Consider the following 20,040-nt stretch of genomic DNA (forward strand, 5'->3'; position numbering starts at 1 on the left):
ATAATCGCAAAAGTTCAGAGTTATAAAGCAAGTGAAGAGGCGCTATAGCTTCTGCTTCAGGACCTGTTAGTGTTGCATTCACACACATGGCACATTTTATCAAAACTCAAGCTGACCAAACACAACCCTTTCAAGCAAGCGCAGGAGCGTAAGCTAACGCGAGCACCTGAAAAGAAGGTGGTCAGCTGAAAGCTCACAGGGACCCAAAAGAAAAGCATGGAAAGTCTGAGCATGCAAGTTAAAATTAAACATAAAAATAAAAAAGAGGTACAAATTGGGGTTGCTTTCACAATCCCTGAGAAGAAAAGTAATTTTTGGTATTGGAGAGTAATAACATGTCCTTTCAGAAGGAAATTACAGGCATCACATCTTTTGTAAACTGCTTACAGGTGTTTTGTTTTTACAATCAGGCAGTATATACATTTTAATAAATAAAATAAAAAACCACCACTAGCTGTACTCAACGCAAAACCACTGCACTCCCGATACTCCCATTCCTTAACACAACCAGAGGGCATAACCCCAACACAGCCCCTCTTTTGTGCCCATTTGCATCAATAAAGCCAAGACCCCGCACAGAGCCTGTATCCCATTTCACATAGTTCAAAGCACGGCTGACATTAGCAGGTCCGATCAAATTCCTCGCTTTATCCACGCCTGAATGAAGGGCTCGGCCAAGAGCGAGGAAGCTGCAAGGCAAATGATATGATCCTTTGACCTGTTTTTCTGTGACAAAGAATGAGTTGGCCAAAGGCCTAGCTCAGTTAGCTCAGAGAAGCTCTCCAACAAAAGGCACCTGCATCGGAATTTTTCCAAAAGCAGAAAGAGGTTCCAAGTCTCCCTCTTTATGCTACATAGAATCAAGCTGGAATTCACTGCCACAAGGGGTGACAATTGATGCTGAGACAGCTTTAAAAGGGGGATTAGGTCCATCTAGCTCAGTATTGTCAACTCTGGCTGGCAGCAGCTCAACTCAGTTTTTCACCTGTGACTAGAACCAATATTTTTTTTAAAAAGCACTTTCCAGAAGAATTTAGTATGGACCATACTGCACTCCCTGGGGGGGGGGGGGGAGAATGGATTTAGATGCTTTAATCAGATGTTGTGCTATGATGGTAGGGGATGATGAGACTTGCAGTCCAAAATGTCTAAAGGGCACCAGGTTGACGAAGGCAGACCTACAGGTTTGTAGTCTTCCAGAGTTGCAGTGCCAAGTGGGTCAGATGGAGGAAATGTCTCCACATACTCCTGTGCTGCAACAGATGGGGAATTGGATGAATGAACCAACACTCTGGAAGCAAGCGAAATAGAGAAGCCAGGCGCCACTCCCGGCTGCTTTGAAAGCAGCTCATTTTGCCATATCCTGTTACAAGTCAAGAAAGCGAAAGAGGCACCCTACAGCAGGAGCTGTAAAGAGACAGTCAGCCAGGACAATAAGCACTGTTTTTTAAATGAGAATTTTACATTGGGGTTTTCTGCGTTTACATCATCATCAAACAGGTTTAAAATGAAGTCTCGGCGCAGTATAAGCAAGTTAGAAACTACAATTCCCACCAGAGCTGGCAGGTACATGGAGTAGAGGGAGGCGATTGAGGCAGTCCAGCCTTTCCCAACCAGGTGCCCTCCCAATGTTGTTGTGGACTACAACTCCCATCAGCACCAGGTAGCATGGACAATGATCAAGGATGATTGGAGTGGTATTTCACAGTGTTCGGAGGACACCAAATACCATCATCTGGTGGTCATGCTGGCTGAGGCTGATGAGAGTTGTAGTCAACAGCATCTGGAGGGCACCAGGTTGGGGAAGACTGAGGCAGTCGATCTGCACAGAGGAAAAGACCTTGTTGCTTTTCACAGTGGCCCAGTTGCTTAGACCACAGAACCAAGGAGAATTCTTGGCTCAGGTGCCACCTTCTAGCATGAATTGCTTGCAGTTCTTCCAGCCAGCATGGGGAAGGGCTGTAGTTCTGTGGTAGGTTCAATTCCTGACATCTACAGGTATAGAGAATCTCTGGAGAGGGCTGCTGCCAGTCAGTGCAGACCAGGGCTGTGGAGTTAGTACATCAAACCTTCGACTCCGACTCTGACTCCTCTATTTTTCTACTGTCCCACTCCGGACTCCTTCATAAATGGCAAATGTATATTATTTATTTATTTAATTATTTAATTATTTGATTTATATCCCGCCCTTCCTCCCAACAGGAGCCCAGGGCAGCAAACAGAAATGCTAAAAACACTTTAAGACCTCATAAAAAGGCCTTAAAATACATTAAAACAAAAAAATTAAATTATTAATTTTATTTTGAAGTCGGAGTCGGTACATTTCTATCGACTCCGACTCCACCCAAAATTGCTTCCAACTCCGATTCTGACTCCACAGCCTCGATGGAGACCATACTGAGCTAGATAGATGAATGGTGACTCAATATAAGGCAGCTGCCTGTGTTCCTAATGGTTCAGAACACAAGGAGATAAGGCCTGAACCCCAGGCCCCCCTCCAATTCAGAGCCAGATGGTGCCCCACACAGATTTTTGGAGTAAGAATTTTTGAATATTTATTTATTTATATCCTGCCCTTCCTCCCAAAGTGAGCCCACAGCAGCAAACAATGATAAAACACTAAAAACATCTTTAAAAACAAAAACATCTTTAAAAAATATTTTCAATACAGATGCAGACTGGGATGAGGTATCAAATTAAAAGGCTTATTGAAAGAGGAAGATCTTCATCAGGCACACGAACAGAGACAGCGCCTGCCTAATATTTAAGGGGAGTGAATTCCAAATACACTACGACCTGGGAGACCAGGATTCGAATCCCCACAAAGCCATGAAGCTCACTGGGTGACCTTGGGCCAGTCACTGCCTCTCAGCCTCATGAAAACCCTATTCAGAGGGTCGCCATAAGTCGGAATCGACTAGAGGGCAGTACAACAACAACAGGTTAACTCCACACCAATAGTACATTAGGGTCCCTCTATACTGGTGGTTTTTGTGAGGGTATTCTGCAACATGTCATTGGTGCCATAATAGTACATTATTAGTGGTGGACCACCCACACTTCATCCTGCTCTATATATTGTTCCAGAGATGCATCTCCCAAATTACCACAATATTACCATCTAGAGCGGCACTCCTGCACTATAGCACAGCAAAAACAGGACCCCTAAAAAACCCACCTTGACACACTTGTGGGATAAAAAGTTACAGGATGTCAGCAGGAAGCTACGGGACATGTCCAGATTGGAAACAGAGCAGTGTGTCTACCCCAAAAGGCAGGCACAAAATGGTATTGAAAGCCGAATTGCATATAATGGCCCCAGCACCACAAACACAAATCATCATGAATGCCCAATAAAAAGGATGTCTGGAGGGGCCCCTTAAGTTTATCTTGAGAAGCCAACTAAAACCGTTGAGAGTCCAAGGGGGAAAAAACAGATAAAAGAAGGAAAGGGAAGCCTTGGCAATATTTATCCTGAGCAGGGAAAGGGGATTTAGTGGACACGCTCTGCAAACAGACTGAACTTCAAGTCACAGAACTGGCCAAGAGGCCCAAAGAGAGCCCAGTGCAAACAAGTTAAGGGCTCCAGTCCTTCCAAAGAAAACACATCTGGAGAAAGAAGCAGGACTCCTTGCAGAACTTCCGCTGGAAAGCAGGCATGTTGCTACAACAGTTCCCCCCATCTGTGAATGCTTCCCAAAGCCTGCTATGTCACTATAGCGACAACATCTCACCATCGCAAACTCACCAGTCAGTAGCATGTTTTTACGGCGACAGTTTTTGGAGATGAAAGAGACTTATATCAAGTCAGACCACTGGGCCATCTAGCTCAGTATTGTCTACACTAACTGACAGCATCTCTCTCCAGGGTGTCAAGCCAGAGTCTTTTCCGGCCCTAACTGGAGATGTCAGGGTTTGAACCAGTTACTTGCTCATGCAAGGCAGATCCTCCATCACTGAGCTATGGCTCTTCCCCCAAAAGAGTGGTGGGTCAGGATCCCACATCCCCCCAACAGCAGGCTACAAGTAAGTCTCACTGTTATAATCACCACTCCATACATACATCTCCTGAGTTCTGAAAAGACTGTTTCCTTTGGGTGGGCAGATTTGGCCCTGGGGCTGCCAGTTGCTGGTCTTTACTATATAGACTTCACTCTGTTTATCAACACAAGTATTGCTCATAGAGGCTCAACTCCAGAAAGGTCCCTCAAGACTCCTGTGGAAGCCATGTTGAAGTTTTCTGAAATATCCCTTTCTCCCCACCCAGCAAAATGGAAACTATATTGGCGTGTAGATGTTTGAGAGTGGCTGGTCTAAAGCAGAGGTGGATCAAAGGTGAAGCGGGATCTACTGGTAGATTATTAGGCAATTTGCAAGAGTTTCTGACTCCCAGCCGTTTCACAACAGCAAGACACCTATTTTTCCAATGAAGAAGGCTAACCAGGACAGGACTTGTGCATGGAAGAACTGTGAGCCTGGTTCTGTCCTGGTTCTGTTCTGGCTCCAAAAGCAAATTCCTAGTCTCAAAATATGCTCAGAGGCACCTTGTTCTTTCATTTTAAATAGAAGTATTTGCACCCAGCTCTGACTGGTAGATCTTAGAACTCGTTTTTTTTAAAAAAGGAGATCTGACAACCCTCAAGTGTCTCCACCCCAGGTCTAAAGCACTCCAAAAGTGCTGCTTCATGCAGTCTACCCAGCAACATAAAAAAACCTTAATTTATTAGTAGTGATGCAACTCAAAAGCAAATCACATCCCAGCCCCACTTTAGTATTTGCAAACATGCATTTAGCACATCCATACTTTTAGAAACATTTCTAAACTGGAGTGGCAAACACATGGCCTAAAGATCCCCCCCCAAAAAAGGTATAGATAGATAGCCAATTACTTAAGGCCTATGCGTTTAACAAATTCTACATACATTTCAATAATAATTATAACCCTGCAAAGATCAGTCAGCGTCATTATTACCCACAATACAGGGGGGAGAAGAGTTGGGGGGGGCTGAGATAGTGGCTTATTTAAAAGCCACCCTGTGTGTTCACAGCAACAATGGTCCCGAAGCTGCAGCTGGTGCAAACGGTGGCGGCGTGGCTGCTCACTGGGGAGGGTATCGCCAACATGTCAGTTCACTGCTGAAAGAATTGCACTGGCTGCCTATTAGCTACCAGGCCAAGTTCAAGGTTTTAATTTTGGTGTACCAAGCCCTATACAGCTTGGGACCAGGATACCTGAAAGATAGCCTTACCACTTACACACCCAGTCGATCACAGCTCTACAGGTGAGGGCCTCCTGCGGATACAATCTCATCAGGAGGTTCGTTCCACACAAAATAGGAAGCCAACCTTTAGTGTTGTGGCATCTACCCTGTGGAACTCCTTCCCCTTAAATATTAGACAGGCGCCATCTCTGTTGTCTTCTCGGTGCCTAATGAAGACCTTCCTCTTTCAACAAGCCTTTTAAGTAGAGATGTTATCCCAGTCTGCATCTGTACTGGAATTGCTTTTTAAGTTGTTTTTAAAGCTTTTTTAAAAAGGTATTTTTAAAGATGTTTTAATATATTTTAAAGTCTGTTTTTAAGATGTTTTAAAGTGCTTTTAGTTTTCGTTTGCTGTCCTGGGCTCCGGCTAGGAGGAAGGGCATGGAGGAAAAGGCTACCAAAGGCTACTAGCCGCAACAGCTGTTATCACACCTGATCAGAGGCAGAAATCATGGGAGTTTTTTGCTAGTCGCAGCTGCTCACATGACAGGCATCCCAACATGCAGTATATTCCCACCCTTTAGGTGCGCTTTTTTTTTTTGCCTGACAAAAAATTGTACCAGTATTCTGTCATAGACGCAGGTAGCAGCAGCAGCATTTCCCACACACTCCCCATGTCTATACAACTTATATATAAATGTGAACTGCTAAAGGGAGAGGAGTTGCATGGTGATGGGACAAGATCTTAGACCTCTTACACCAGCCTTTCCCAACTAGTGGGCCACCAGATGTTGTTGGACCACAATTCCCATCTTTCCTGACCATTGGCAATGCTGGCTGAGGCTGAAGGGAGTTGTGGTCCAACAACATCTGGTGGTGCACTAGTTGGGAAAGGCTGTCTTACACAGTGGGGAACTACAGTGCGCATCTGTATAACAGGTGAGGGCCTAAAACAAGACGTCGTTCATTGCAGCCATGCAAAAGACATTCTCACGAAATGCCAGTATATCGGCTGAAAAGGCTAGTGTTCCATTAGCGCAACAGGTACTGCAGTTTGAAAGGAATTTTAGGAATCAGGACAGAAGCGCTATCATTTTCATCTGTTAAACGCAATAAACCTCATATCCGAAAGCAGCCTTTTTCTGCAGTAAAAATGGGGAAATCAAAACATAAGTCACAGATATTAGACAAAAATTTGAAGCTGGAATTGAGATGTAGTCTAATTTTATGTCTAATTTCTTTATTATAAATTATTTGTTTATGTTATTATGCATTTAATTAATTTTATTAAGTGTATATCCCACCCTTCCTCCCAGCAGGAGGCCAGGGCGCTGCTTAATAATCTCAGTTAATGAGATTTCTTACTAATTCTACCAATAAATAATTCAAAACATTGTGTATTTTCTACCCTCAAAAACAGTTTTTGGGGGGCGGTTTTCATGTGGCAAGATTTTGGCAGGTTTGAAACAGCAGTTGGACATTGCTGCAATAGATGGACCAGTGGTCTGCCTTTGGACAAGGCATCTTCTTCTGTTTCAAGTTGGTTCTCTTTCTTCAACCTATATAACTAATCCTGCTATCCTATCTGCACTCCGTTTCTTCAGGAATAAAGTCTCCCCGAATATGGTGGGGCTGACTTCCAAATGACCACGGCTCGTGCCTTTGATAACTTTATGTAGGTACACATGCAAGCCAAGTAACTAGCTAAAATGTTTATGGATTTGTAGTTTTGCGGATTTACTGACAAAACTGGAGTTAAGGCAATTTGTTGTGGAAGGAAAGCCTTTGCCGCTCTACTTCCGTTAAGTCTGTACGCGAAATGATTCACTCCTCTTCACACACACACCCTCTGAATCAATGGTAATGTATTACACAAAACATGAATCGAACAAGGCCCCATTACACAGAGCCTGTCTTTGTATATAAGAAAATGTCCCTCTGCAAAAAAACAGACACCAGCTAACAGCCCATCAAACCTACTACAAATGATTATTAAATCAAAAGGAGGCAGAAACAATGTCAGCTCTGTGTGCACTTTTTGCTGCTGAATAATGACAGTGTTTAACTTTCCAGTGTAAAAAGCATTACCACTCTGGACCTAACTTGAAAGCTGAACAGACTGCAGACTTAATTACGTCCTTCCCTCTTTTAAACTACCAGGCTGGAATATTTATCAGGTAGGTCTGCAGAGTATTGTACACGGAGCTTTGGCAAAGCTCAGCGTCTGTCCTTTCATTATCGCTTCCTTGCCCTAAATCAAGGGCTCCCAAACTGCAGTGTGTGGACCACCAGAGGTCCACAAGCTTCATTCAGATTGTCCGTGGCGTGGCAGTGGATTCGTGGTTGAAAACAGGAGACAGCATATCCATCACACTGAATATTCATACTTATTTTTAATTGTATTTTTATTGCTTCTTTTATTTTATATTGCATTTTATTGTATTACAAGTTGAATTCTATGGAATTACAATTGCTAGAAGAAGCAGAAAAATCATTAAGTAGTCCTTGAAGACCCTCAGCAATTTTCAAGTGGTCTGTGCGGGGAAAAAAGAGTTGGGAAACCACTGCCTTCAACCTACATTAAGGTGAGCAACAAAACAGAAGCCAGAAAAATGTCTAACTAGCTTCAGGAACCTAAGCAGGTGTAAAGGAGGTCTACAAATACACTTGCCACAGTGAGTGTCCTAACCAGCTCTCTTATTGAAAATGGAACCACTGGGAGGCTATTGATACACTCCATACTTGTGCCAAAGTGCATGCAATGAAGCGCCACATAGCAAAATTCAAGGAGTTGCTGGGAAGGATCATTCAGGTACAATCTCCCCATGCCACCCATGGCTTCATGTTTAAGAAGAAAATTTGGGCTTTCCTGCCCTGGTTCAGATCGTCGTACCTCCGCTTAACTGGCCAAGATACAAATGAGCCCTTTGCCCACAAACATAGCCCCTTCTCTCCTGAATGCAATAAGGAAGTCTCCAATTAACCAGAATACCGTTTTCTCCAGAAGTGGGAAATTATGGTTAGCAGCTTCAGGCCAAGTCAAGATCTAAAGCTAGCCAAACTGTGATTTAAGATCCTGGGTTGTTTCAAAGCTGGTAGCCACAGTTACCCAGTTTGGACAAAAGAGGAAACTATGGTTAATTGGAGACTTCCACATGGCATCCAGCTGTGCTGAGAAAGGAAGTGGCTGCATACACAGGCCCAAAGGCCCATTCAAATGCAGCACCTGTGTTGTGCTGTGCTTCCAAAGCACTCTGAGCACTTTGGAAGTTCAGTGCAACTGCAGGGATAGATCCACACCCATCCAACTGCTATTCCAGCTCAAGGACTCAAGGACCTGCTCAAGGATTCCAGCACAGGGACTTTCCATGTTACACTCATGCTGTGGAGATGATTATTATGATTATGATTGACATTTGTATACCGCCCCATAGCCGAAGCTCTCTGGGCAGTTTACAACAATTAAAAACATTAAAAACAAATATACAAATTTAAAAACATTTTTTTTAAAAAGAACAATTTGGGGGAGATTCCTGCCTGGCCAGCTCTGCACCTTGAACACAAGCCCATCTGTGCATTCAAGAACATGAAGGACAGTCTAGCAGCAAAAGTGGGTCGCTCTCTTCCCTCCACCCTCAAAGGCAGCACTCTTCCTCGTCCATTTGAACCTGAGGCTGGTGGAGAGGCTCCCCTTCAGAGCCTTCCTCTGCAGCCACCTCCTGTGGGGCAGCTGCCTGAAGCAGGGCCACTTTGTAGGATGCTGAAGAGGGGCCACTTCCACAGAGAGAGAGGGAGGCTGTGCAACACCAGGCAGACAAACCGGCTTCCACTGCTGCCATCAACAAGGAAGGAAGCCAGAGGACCAGGGCTGTGTCACAGATACGGGTAGTGTCAAAAGGGCACTCGCTTGTTATCACAGAGTGGGCATCAGCTGGAAGGGCAGAACTGTTGCAACTGGTAAACAGATGACGGCCACCGTTGACAACAGTGAGGGAGATGGTAATGCCAGCCCCACGCAGCAGGCTCCTGAGATCAGGACATTTGCCAGGGCAATAACAACCAGGATCCAAGGCAGGCAATGGCGGGAGAAGCTCCGGGACACCAGGATCGCCAGGATGCCAGCAGCAACGCTCAAGAGCCCAGAAGCCACCGCAACGACATTAGCCACGGCGTACTCCGAGGTGATGGTGTGCGCAGGCCGGGCCACATGGCGCAGGAGGGAGCCGTGGACGATGGCCCCCAGCACCAAGGTCAAGTGGCCCAGGACCACCAGCGAGATGCCACTGCGAGCTAGCTGCTGATCTCTGCAGCCCGCCTCTGCAGGGAGGGACGGAGGGAGGGAGGGAGGGAGGCTAGTGAGGACTGCCGCGCCATGGGAGGCAAGGAAAGTGCTCTTAGCACTTTGGAAGGACAAGCACAAGGACGGGGCAGTGGCCTGGCAACCACAAGTTCTGGCAGGATACTAAGCCAGCATCTATACATCAGGAACAACTAGATAATTCCTCTGCACCTGATACACAGCAGACAGTGTTACCCATCCTTGCTGCAGGTTAATTCGATAAGAGGTAAGGCTTAGTGGGAGAGCATCTGCCATGCATGCAGAAGGCCCCAGTTCAATCCCCAGTATCTCCAAGTAGTACTGGGAGAAACTCCTGCCTGCAAACCTGGAGAGCCCCCACCAGTCAGTGTAGACAATACTGAGCTAGATGGACCAAGAGTCTGATTCAATATAAAGCAGCTTCCTATATTCCTAAGGCCAGAGCAGTGAATAATACATACTCAGGGGGCAGCATCCTCAGTGGGTGGGGATTCTGGGATCACAGGAGCCTTGAATAACAGTTACTGATTCCTTATCCATCCTTCACCAAAGAGTCCCAGGGTGGATTACTGCAATTTAAGAGTATGTATTTCACAGAATTATAGAATCATGGATTTGCAAGGGGCCTATAAGGCCATCCAGTCCAGCCCCCGACTCAACGCAGGAATCCAACTTAAAGCATACCCAACAGGTGGCTGTCCAGCTGCCTCTTTAATGCCTCCATTGTTGGAGAGCCCTCCACCTCCCTGGGTAATTGGTTCTACTGTAATACTGCTCTAACAGTTAGAAGGTTTTTCCTGATGTTCAGTCAAAACCTGGCTTCCTGCAACTTGAGCCCATCATTTCCTGCACACAGAGATGATCGAGAAAGGATCCTGGCCCTCCTCTGTGTGGCAACCTTTCTAGTACTTGAAGAGTGCTACCATATCTCCCCTCTTCTCGAGGCTAAACATGCCCAGTTCTTTCATTCTCTCCTCATAGGGCTTTGTTTCCAGCCCCCTGATCATCTTAGCTTCAGCTATGGGGAGGTATACAAATGCAATAAATAAACAAATAAACAAATTTGCATATATATTTTTGCAGTCACATTGCACTGTTGGCCGATATTCAGCTTGTGACCAACAACAATTCCAAGGTCCTTCTCACATGCAGCATTGCATCTTACAATTGTACATTTGGTTTCTTTTTCCTTGGAACTCTGCACTTATCCCTGTTAAATTTCATTCAGGGTTTTTTTTCAGCCCAATGCTCCCACCTAACAAGAACCCTTTGAATTTTGGTTCCGTCCTCCAGGGTATTAGCTATGCCTCCCAATTTTGTATCATTTGCAAATCTGATACGCATTCCCTGCACCTCCTCATCCAAGTCGTTAATAAATATGTTGAAGAGCACTGGGCCCAGGACCGAGCCCTGCAGTACCCCGCTTGTTGCCTGCCCCCAGTTTGAGAAGGAACCATTGATAAGCATTCTTTGAGTAGAATTCTGGAACCAGCTTGTTCCATCCAGCCCACATTTAGCTAGTTTGCTAATCAGAATATCATGGGGCACTTGGTCAAAAGCTTTGCTGAAGTCATACTGCGTCCACAGCATGCCCACAGTCTACCAGAGAGGTTACCTGATCAAAAATGAGGTAAGATTAGTCTGGCAGGATTTGTTCTTGATACATTCATGTTAGCTTCTAGTAATCACTACATAGTTTTCAAGGTGCCTACAGACTGGCCGCTTTAAACACTGCTCCAGAATTTTCCCAGGGTTTGCAAGAGTTAAAGTGGTTGCATGGCCTCAAAAGGAGCCTGCCACTCCTTCTGTTCAAGTCACTGGTCTGAGTGCAGAGACAAACCCAGAGCAGCAACTTATGCAGAGCTGTGAAAAACCAACCTCCTCCGAGAGCAGATGATTATGGTATTTTGGGAACAGCTGAACTACCCAAATCACAACCAAGGTCATCCCCAGCAGAGATTAACTGGAAGGAGGCAAAGAGCCAGAGCAGCAAACTGCTCAAATAGCCAGTGTGGTGCAGCAGTGACGAGTCTTGGACTAGGACCTGGGAAACTGGGGTTCAAATCCCCACTCAGCCATATATGAAAGCTCACTGGGTGACCTCGGGCCAGTCACTGCACCTCAGCCTAACCTACTTCACAGGGTTGTCATGAGGATAAAATGGGGAGTTTGTATGCCACCTTGGGCTCCTTGGAGGAAAATGGGATAAAACAAAATAAATAGCAACATGGCAAGCAGCCACCTTTGTATATGGCTGGGTGGTGGTGGCAACTTTTTGCTCACAACACACAAAAGCACCCTGGCTCGCTGTTTGGGGAATGACTGGCCTATGCCAACATTCACACAACCACATACATCCATGTGTCCCCTTGAAGCAGATTCGTAGAAGTACTATAAAGAAATTGACCTACGCTACTAATCTCAAATATGGGTATGGGAATTTTCAAGACTTCTTCTTGGGTAGGGGAAAAAAACAGCAAGGAACAATTTCCTGGTTCAGCACTTTGGGAAGCGAGTTTATAATTAGCTGAAGAGGGAACATTCCTCATTCACAAGTATTAATTACACTCAGCAAGTCTCAGATGCCTTCTGTGGATCTAACCACGGCTCTGGTCTGTTTCAGAGGGAGACAAATTCCCCCTCTTCCTTGCTCAATGCTATACCCCTCCCCCCAACTCCCTCTTGGCGTTTTTCTTTTACACAGACGGTGCATTATCAGAAGTTCCTGCTATTCATTCCGCTTCCTGTTTGGTAGTGAAAAGGCCCTTTTTATGCATCTCTCTCCCCCGCCCCTCAGAGAGGCGGTTAAGACACCAAGAAAGGCTTGATAAGGTACTCAAGACTTATTTTGCAAGAATAGGTGGCAACGCTCAACAGTCGCAACTCAAAAAAAAGGCCTCCAAAACAAAGAAAGGAGAGCCAACCATTTTCTTGTTCAAGATGTACAGCTGCGCATCCTCAAATACGCACCTTTAAGCAGCGAGCAATGCAAGAGGACACTCTTCGTGTTTTGTTGCAGGAGACGTGTCTAGCTTGGTAATAGGTACATCTCCCTCAGCATCTGAACAGCTGATGGACACTTGGATGACCATCCACACCAGACCTTTAAAGCACTCTTGTACCCCTGTAGTTTAAGGGTGCTGGGAATTGTAGCTCTGTGAGAGCTAATAACTCTCAGCACCCTAAATGGACTACAGTTCCCAAGGTTGTTGGGGGGAAGCCATGACTATTTAAAGTGTTATAACAGTGCTTTTAAATGTACGGCAAGGATGTTACCTTTGTCCTGAACTTAAAAAGTCAGAAGGATGTATGTTGTTGTTCTTCCCCCAACCACACACACATAAAATATGTTTTATGTGGGGTAGTGAGGCTAAGAACTGCTTGGCCTCAACAGGGCATGCCAGATTGTCATCCAAGGCAGTGGCAGGTATGAGTGAGCTCTCAGCAAAGTGCCATCTGATGGGCCCCTCTGGCACAAGTACCCCCCTTAGAAAGTGGGGTTTATGGGCAAGCTAATTGCAAAGAACTGCCCAATTATACCTAACTCCCCCATTACCCCTTTCATCTTCCCCCACCCCCATTTCACTATCAACCTGCATGAAAACAGAGACCAAGAACACCAATACCATGGACAAAATTAAACAAGAGAACGGGCCTTCTCAGTGGTGGCCCCGTTTGTGGAATTCTCTCCCCAAGGAGGTATGCCTGGTGCCATCGTTATCGATCTTGAAGCCCCGGTAAAAACATTTCTCTTCTCCCAGGCATTTGGTTCCTAACTTTGGAAGGCTTTTTGGGGGCTTCTGTTACGTAGCCTTCCTAAGAAGGGTTGCTCCACCGCCTTATGTACTATTTTGTTTTTAAACTTTTTATATATTTTTAATCTTTTATTTTAATTTGAATGTTTTAATTAACCGTAAGTCACTTTGAGTACACATTTGTGTAGAAAAGCAGGTAATAAGTTTAATATATAAACAACAAAGAACATATTTTCTTCCCAACTGTTTTGGAAAACTGCCCCCCTGACATCCAACCCCCCAATGATCATCCATCTGTTCCTCAAAACTTCAAGGTTGTGTTCTGATTTGATGCAAAGTTCCCCTCCTTTTCTGTTATCATTGCTGTTCATAGCCAGTTAAGTACCTCTGAACTGCTGATAAAAATTTTTTAGAAACCTAGGAAGTGCCAACCGGGACAAGAGGCACAAAGCAGAACTGTCAACAGGATTGACTAGTGAGACTGGCAACAAAGTGTTGCACTGTGGAATGGTCCTATTCAGCATTCCAGCCAGCCATGCCTTCTTCCAGGATACTCCATTTCATTCCCCCATGGTTTTCAATTCCCTCCCACAACAGTCAGTCAACATTCTCTGCACGCTGAGCATGGGCTGCTTTCAAGGGGATGCCTTAGTCTCCCCCCCCCCCCGGAAGTTTTTGTATATTCAGTATACTTGGGATCCTCCGTGGCGCAGAGTGGTAAGCGGCAGTAATGCAGCCAAAGCTCTGCTCACGTCCGGAGTTCGATTCCAACGGAAGGAGGAAGTCGAATCTCCAGTAAAAGGGGTTGAGGTCCACTCAGCCTTCCATCCATCCGTGGTCGGTAAAATGAGTACCCGGCCTATGCTGGGGGGTAAAAAAAGGCCGGGGACAGAACTGGCAATCCCACCCCATATATGTGGTCTGCCTAGTAAACATCGCAAGACGTCACCCTAAGAGTTGGAAACGACTCGCACTACAAGTGCAGGGACACCTTTACCTTTACACTTGGGGTTCCCCCCAAACATGCCAGTACTCCCCTCTCTTATGGGGATAGTACCATTTTGGTTACATAAAGATTAACAGTTCACAGTTAGGATGCTGGCAACATGGGTACTAGGCTGCCCTTTCAACCGTTGCTGTAGAAAAGGAGTCCGGTTTCTGCTGGCAGTGACAGTAGTGTTGAGAAGGACCAATTGAAATATTTATATATTTTTATTGCAACATTAACAGGCAATTGCTTGCTTATTGTGTTCCTATTTCAAACAAAGCCTTACTGATTGATGTCACAGCGCTACTGGTTTCAGATGCCTGCTCCAACAGATAGACAGATGCACCATCACATTCAAGGTTGTTACTTTCCAGAGTCTCACAGGGTAGTGAAGGGAGTTTTCTTCATGGACATTGGCAAGAGAGAGAGAACACCTACCATTAACATGCCTGGTAGAGTACTTGACTATCTGGAGGGACTTGAGAGGCTTTGCACCATCTGGAAATACAATTTTGAAGAAGGACTCTGAAAAGCTCTTCCTTTCCAGCAAAGCACAACCAGATGGGTTTTTAGTGTGTGTATGTGCGTATACATACACACACAGACTCTAACATTGCCATAAACTACATGCAACTCAGAAGTGAAACAGGATGTGGAGATGCAGAGAACTCTGCAACCTTCGGACGGAAAGTAGAAAACCAGTAAACGGCTTTTGGAAGTGGGAGAAGTACAGACTGATTTATTTTTTTAAAAAATAGATAAAAGGTTAAGTCTTCCAGCACATTAAGGGGGGATAGTAGGTTATAATTCAGCTCCATTCGTGACATCTACTTTGCCCAAACACCACATCCACTCATAACAAAACAACCACCACATACCTGATGATTGCTTGCAAAAGAAAAATTACACACACAAACCCAGCAAGGATTGCTTATTACACAGCCTACAAGACAGCAAAACAAAAAATCACTGTGAGATCTTCCATGCACTGCAATCCAGCAGAAAACACTGCCCAATGCAATATTGCACCCAGAATTCAGCAGAGGACTACCAAATTTCACCTTTAAAGAAGAAACCACAACATTCTAGCCCTGATCCTTCCAAGACTCTGGGCAATGCCTCGTGAAACTCAAAAGCCACAGGGAGAGCTGAATAAAATTCCCAATGGCTGACAGTGGAGATTTCAAGTGTCCAGTATGGCTTCTCACTTCTCAGAATGCAGAATGAATTCCATAAGATTATGCAAAATATCCTGCACATTTGCTTAACTTGCACGATTTGTACACCTCACATAATTCAGGTTATCTTGTGCAGAATACAGATTAACATTTTAGCACAGAAAATACAGAGCTCTGAAAGCATCTTCCTTCCACAAGGGCAAGGTCCAGAGATAAAATCAGTACTTTTTCAAAACGCACACAACGGGCCTAACTGTACTTGCCGTGGGAGATCCACGCTAACTTTGAACTGTACCACAGTGTTGCGTCAGGGGTGTTGAACCCTCTCACCCCACAAGCTGTTTTCGTGGCCCAAACACCCCAAGGTTGCTGTTAGCCCTACTGACAACTCTCTTGGGGTTAAAAAAAATACAGTTCTTAGAGAATGTTAACTATTGTATAGCTTTTCTGTCCAGTCACCTGGATGAGAGTCTTACACCTCACCAAGGAGTGGTCATTTACCAGCCTGTACTACGTGTGCCAACACACATACACTCATAGTACTGAACAATCTGTTGAACACCCACAACACCACATGGGGCAAGCAGATTCAAAAAGTGCTCTTATTAGATGCCCAAACTCAGATAAACATGATTAACCCATCAAGTCATTCATAAACATCACAATACATTTTGACCAGGTTCTGTGGCTGCTTATAGAGATGACAAGGGAAGGACAGGACACAAAAAGTTAACCCAGTTTTTTAATTTACTTAGGCTCAGTTTATTATGCACCCGGTTATGCAACAGCATGAACACAGGGACACTAAAGAAGCTGGCTCAGCTTTTAACTTACATGCCTGTGGGTCAACCTGATTTTCAAACATTCAGCAATTCCACTGGTATCGGAACATCTAAATTGAGCTGCCTATGACCAGCTGAAGCAACATCCTTATCCGCTGTCGCCATCTTCCAATCCCTTAGGAGGGGTGCCTCTCAATGTTGCTGGACTATTTGTGTATTACATTTATAGACCACCTTTCCTCCAAGGAACATGGTTCTCCTCCTCCCCATTTTATCCTTGCAACAACCCTGTGAGGTAGGTTAGGCAGAGAAAAAGTGACTGACCCAAGTCACTGATGCTGATGGGCACTAGGAGTCCAATATCACCTGGAGGGCCTCAACGCCCACCAGCCCTGTTCCAAGTACTGGCAAGGTGAGAATTTGACAGAGAGATATCTGGAATTTGCCAAAGAGATGTACTGGAATGGACTTTGGAACCCAGACTAGAAGCCAAGCCAGCAACAGATTCTCCATGGAGAGTCTGGAGACATCCCATTCAAACCTGCGAACAGAATAAGAGGCTGGAGTTGTAATCAACAGGCAGGCAAACTAGAAAGCATCTTCCCTCACCAACAAGTTGGCCAGGCGGAGGAAATAAAGCAGCAAAGTCACTGCAGGCAATGGGAGGGCAGGACAACTGCCGGGTCCAGATCGCATCCACCAGTTCTCAGAGAACTCAAATGTGAACTGTGGTGGTTGGTTTTGTTAACCCTAAGAGAGCTATTAGGGGGAACAACAGCAATTTTGGTGTGTGTTGTTTGTATGCATGCGCTTAAACTGGGGGAAATGGTGTGTGGAATGCAGAAAGAGCCAAAGAGGCCATTAGCTCCAGGACCACCATGAACACCCCAGCAGCTGGGGGAGGCACCCAGCCAGTTCAAATTATCAGGATGCCAGAGAGGGAAAAGTTAAGTTCTCCTGGACCAGTTGAGCTATTCCAAGAAAAGCCAACGGTGGTGAAGAGATCAGATCCTCTTATTAATCTGTCACATTTGTATTCTACTCTTCCTCCCGGTGGCTTGCAATTTAACCACTAATTCTAACCTCAACCCTGTGAGATGGCATCGGTGTCCCCAGTCCCTTATCCACTACAAACACACTGGTCCTCAAATGCTACAGATCCACTTGAACCAAGAGTCACTCCATACATTTGGGAACATCAAATGCAAGTCAGCCTCAGCAAAGTGGTGTGTGTGTGTGTGTGTGTGTGTGTGTGTGTGTGTGTGTGTGTGTGTGTGTGTGTGTGTGTGTGTGTGTGTGTGTGTGTGTGTGTGTGTGTGTGTGTGAGTGTGTGAGTGTGTGTGAGAGAGAGAGAGAGAGAGAGAGAGAGAGAGAGAGAGAGATCGAAACACACCCCACTAGGCGTTTTCTAGAAGAAAAGTGTTGCAATATTTTTGCACGATGAAGCCTATATGTCCTGGAAACTTTGCAAGGGAGTTGGTTCTATTAATTCACAACCTTTGTTATGCCAATAGTTAATTAAATTGAGTATCGTTCCCAGGGTATGTTCTGAATGCACATGAGGCTACCACGTTGCTGGAACTAAGCAGACCACGGCCTGGATTGTTGGAGAAACATGTATCCTGTCTCAGGTTCCAGGACTGAAGAAAACTGGGATATAAACAGAGAAATAATTCTTCAAGAAACGCACTTAAGCCTGATCCATTTGTTTGGAGCATTCAGAGGTACACAGTTTTGCCACCACCACCCCACTTTACAGCAGTGAGAAAGATTCACGCCCTCATGCAAGGAAAAAAAAAAGAATACTTGTGCCTGACTAATTAAACTGCCATCAAAGCAACTAAAGCCACAGTCAAATCTTTCTGAGCTGAAAAGCCAGAGAGTTTCAGACACTAAATGCCAAAGTCACTTGCATCCTGCTCTTCTTCTAGGACGCTTGGGGCAAGATACATTAGCTCAGTGGTTCCCAAACTCACCCCCCACCCCCCACCCCTCAGAACAGTCTTGACAGACTACTTAATAATTTTTCTGACTATTGTAGCAATTGTAATGTGCTGTGCCAGACGCTGTATTGTTTTTTAATCAAATTTTTATTGCTTGTTTTAGTCCTTACATGGAAATGAATTATACAGAATTCAGACTGTAATACAATAAAATAAATAAACAAAGAAATAAAAGTGCAATTAAAATTCAAATATTTAATGTAGACATGCCACGGACCACAGTTTGGGAACCACCTGCATTAGCTTATCCCATTTTGCCCTCACAACCACCCTGTGAGGCAGTGCAGGCTGCACTCACCGAGCAAGTTCTGCAGGGATTTGAAAATAATACCCCCCAATGCAAATGCAACACTCTAATCCATGCGTCAGGGCCAGACTTTAAGTTGGACCTTTGGTCTACTGGTGATGATGGGCCCACTGGGTCCAGTGCCTATTTTCAGGTCCCCAGCACTTTTTTGGGCCCTGATCTTGATTACCTTGTGCTATGTCAGATGCTCCAAGCAGCTGATGTAGCACAGTGGGGAGGAGAGCCTGGCTGGGAGTCCAGCGTCTGTGAGTTCAAATCCCCGCTCACGTCTCCTGGGTGTCAAGGGCCAGCTAAAGATCACCCCCACAGTGAGTGGCTCAGGGGTTACGTGCCCTGCCACCTGTGCAGCCATAGGCAAGCTGCATAGTCCTAAGGAGCCCAGTTGCCCCCCAGCTGGCAGTTGCGGACAAGGAAGGGGCTGGCTTGTGCAGCTGTGGCAAGCTGAGCAGGCCCTAGCCAGCTGGGGAGGACTAGCCTCAGAGGGAGACAATGGTAAACCCCCTCTGAATACCGTTTACCATGAAAACCCTATTCATAGGGTAGCCATAAGTCAGGTTCAACTTGAAGGTAATCCATCCAATCCATCCATGTCAGATGCTCCAGGTGCAATAAAGAATGGCAGCCACCCAGCACTACCTGAAGGGGGCTCAAACGAGCAGTGTTCACCCCAGACAGGAGCCAAGCAGGATATGCATCAGTGCAAGTGGGCCCTAGCAACTGCCCAAGTATTCCAGGTGCTGAGCCTACAACATATTATGCTAGCTCTAATGCAAGCCCTTCAGACGTTGCTGACCTCCAATCAGCATGGCCAAATGGTCAGGGATGATACCATTTGGGAGTCCAACAACCTCTGAAGGGCCACAAGCTCCCCATTCCTGACCTAGCCTGTGTAAATCTTGATGCGAGCACAACCAGAGTATCATAAGAACATAAGAAGAGCCCTGCTGGGTCAGGCCAAAGGCCCATCTAGTCCAGCATCCTGCCTATTATGGGAGGCTTGCAAGAAGGACCTGAGCACAGGAGCACCCTTCCCTCTTGTGGTTTCCAGCAACTGGTATTCGGATTATACCGCCTGCAACTGTGGAGGCAGAGCATAGCCATCACAGCTAGCAGCCATTGATGGCCTTACCCTACATGAATCTGTCTAACCCTCTTTTAAAGCCACCCAAGTTGGAGATCATCACTGTCTCTTGTGGGAGCAGTTTCCATAGTTTAACTATGCCCTGTATGAAGCAGCACTTCCATTTGCCTGTCCCGATTCCTCCAACATTCTGCTTCATTGGATGCCGAAGAGTTCTAGTGTCCATCTTTATAAAACACAAAGCAAGGATGCAAAATGAATTATCTTCACCCAGGTAATTTAGGAGGACTCATAGACCAGCTGCAGAGTAGATACTTTACAAGCAGTTAATCCCAGGTTCAATGCTCAGTATCGCCACTGAAAGGTGGGGTAGCCAACTTGGTGCCCTCAGCTGTTGCTGGACTACAATTCCCATCAACCCTGACGC

General features: G+C 45.5%; 2 protein-coding genes across 6 annotated transcripts in view; both read right to left on the reverse strand.

Annotated features, from left to right (window-relative positions):
- The window catches only part of AKAP13 (A-kinase anchoring protein 13), a 333,500-nt gene that overhangs the window by 258,517 nt on the left and 54,943 nt on the right, over window positions 1-20,040 (reverse strand). The window lies entirely within an intron of this gene.
- LOC133369997 (keratinocyte-associated protein 3-like) lies at window positions 6,234-9,739 on the reverse strand. The gene is given in 4 exon segments (XM_061595863.1): window positions 6,234-6,248; window positions 8,951-9,201; window positions 9,204-9,518; window positions 9,736-9,739. Coding segments are annotated over 4 exon segments (585 nt in total).

The sequence above is a fragment of the Rhineura floridana genome, chromosome 14 (assembly GCF_030035675.1).
Source record: "Rhineura floridana isolate rRhiFlo1 chromosome 14, rRhiFlo1.hap2, whole genome shotgun sequence".
NCBI classification, from domain to species: Eukaryota; Metazoa; Chordata; class Lepidosauria; order Squamata; family Rhineuridae; genus Rhineura; species Rhineura floridana.